Source organism: Musa acuminata, chromosome BXJ3-7 (assembly GCF_036884655.1).
Source record: "Musa acuminata AAA Group cultivar baxijiao chromosome BXJ3-7, Cavendish_Baxijiao_AAA, whole genome shotgun sequence".
Lineage (NCBI taxonomy): Eukaryota > Viridiplantae > Streptophyta > Magnoliopsida > Zingiberales > Musaceae > Musa > Musa acuminata.
Window position 1 is genome coordinate 36,688,055 of NC_088355.1, and position 1,946 is coordinate 36,690,000.

At 40.4% G+C, this 1,946-nt stretch overlaps 1 protein-coding gene across 1 annotated transcript; it reads left to right on the top strand.

The window, feature by feature from the left end:
- Window positions 1–386: 386 nt before the first annotated feature.
- On the top strand, window positions 387–1,614 carry LOC135642928 (F-box protein At3g56470-like). The gene is made up of 2 exons (XM_065159411.1): window positions 387–451; window positions 540–1,614. The coding sequence occupies exons 1-2, from the start codon at window positions 387–389 to the stop codon at window positions 1,612–1,614; spliced, it is 1,140 nt and encodes a 379-aa protein (XP_065015483.1).
- The last annotated feature ends 332 nt before the right edge of the window (window positions 1,615–1,946 follow it).

The window sequence follows — 1,946 nt, forward strand, 5'->3', positions numbered from 1 at the left end:
ATTTGGAGAAGCATTAGATGAGAGTTCGTATAGGATTATGATTATTGAGAATCAAAATCATAATTATGCCAGTAAAAAATAAATGATTAGCTGGCAGAAAATATTTATGCCAGCAATTTTTTTTTTGGAGTTTTATGATTATTGAGAATTATGTATGATATGCAAAGTACTAAATTTCAGCTTTCTATAATGGATTGCATACTTCTTTCCATAAATCAAATAACAAATTATTATGTTTTGTATGAATTATAAAACATTTTATAAATGTTAAGAAATATACTATTTATATTTTATACATTCAATACAAACAACCGCACGATCGGTGAAATTTATTATTCCTCTAATACAATTTCCTTCCAGCGGTTAATGACTAAGCGGTGACAAAGATGACGAATAATGGATACGAATCGGACCCCGATTCTAATGCTCCTCCTCCTCCCAATCCACACAAGTAAGCATCCTCCTCTACATCGATTAAACAATGTAGATCTGCAGTCATTATACAAATTACTTCTCTCTATGCTTTTCTTCCACCGTAGATCTGCAGTCACAACCGATAAGAAGCAGAAGAGGGAGATCGAAAGTGAGACTAGGCCAACCAGGTACATTCCAATCGATATTGTGGAGTCTCTATTGACGTCGATGAACCCCAAGGATGCCATGCGCCTTAGTGTAGCATGCAAGGATTGGAGGGCCACCGCCCAGAAATTTGACCCGACGATGTGGAAGACCCCATGGCTAATCACCACAGAGTTCCAGAATCTTGCATGCAGCCTGCGGAGCGTCGTAGACAAGGAAGTCACCTTCAAAATCGAGTTACATGGCTACCCAGTGACAAGGACCTTATTCTGTAATTGCTCGCACGGTTGGCTGGTTGTTAATCCTTCCAACCACAGCCGGATGCTCTTGCTGAATCCCTTCTCTAGGGCGTGGTTGCAACTCCCACCTTGCTTGCTTGAACCCAACTTTTTCCTATGCATGTCATCAGCTCCGTCGAACCCAGATTGTGTCCTTCTTGCACGTGACTTCATCAATCAACTGTATGTTTGGAGGCCGGGAGACCAGCTCTGGACCTTCGAGAAAGACAGGGTCGAACTTTTCGAGACGATTATTAGCTTCGAGGGGCAATTCTACACATGGAATAACCATATTGGGTGCTTAACGATCTTCCGAGTTCTTCCTCTTCGGCTCAGGAAGCTAATGGTGCCAAGTCCCATTGATCGTTCAGACTATTTTAATAGTATCACGTCATTGGTTGAGTGTGGCGGAAACATATTGTTGGTCTACGTAATGGAGAATGCCGATGAATCCCTGGTCGTCGTCTTATTTCAACTAGATCTTGAGAAAAAGATGTGGATCAAGTTGGAGAGCTTGGGAGATCGAGCACTGTTCATGAACATTCCTTTTAAGCATGCATTTTCGGTCTTGGCTAGTGAAGCTAGATGTTGTGCTAACTGTATCTATTTCACTCGTTTATGGCAACCATCTTCAGAGGTTGAATTCATTTCCTACAACTTGGATAGCCATAGCATCGAAAGATTTCCCAAACTTGTCAAACGCGGACGACAACAATATAGTTATAGCCAGTTCTGGATCACCCCAAACTTGAGTTGAAAAGAAAGAAAGAAAAGGAACTCTTTGTTCCTTGCAATGATGAAATGTTATAATTTGTTTCTTTCTCTTAAAAGAAGAAATTTGTGCCTTTGTCTCATATTTTACTTGCAAGTAGTTGTATGTTAACAGTCATATATTGTGACCCCAAGTATCATTATGAATCATGCTTTTGCAAGTTCACACGGTAGGGCTACGACGACGTTCCTTAAATCGCTGCTCAAATCTCGCTATCTGAGGAGGAGAAGGGGAGAGAAGAATAGAATGTGGCAACTAAGAAACCTTTGGCATATTTGTGTTTGGTTTCCTCTAATTTATAGATCCCATATCAACTT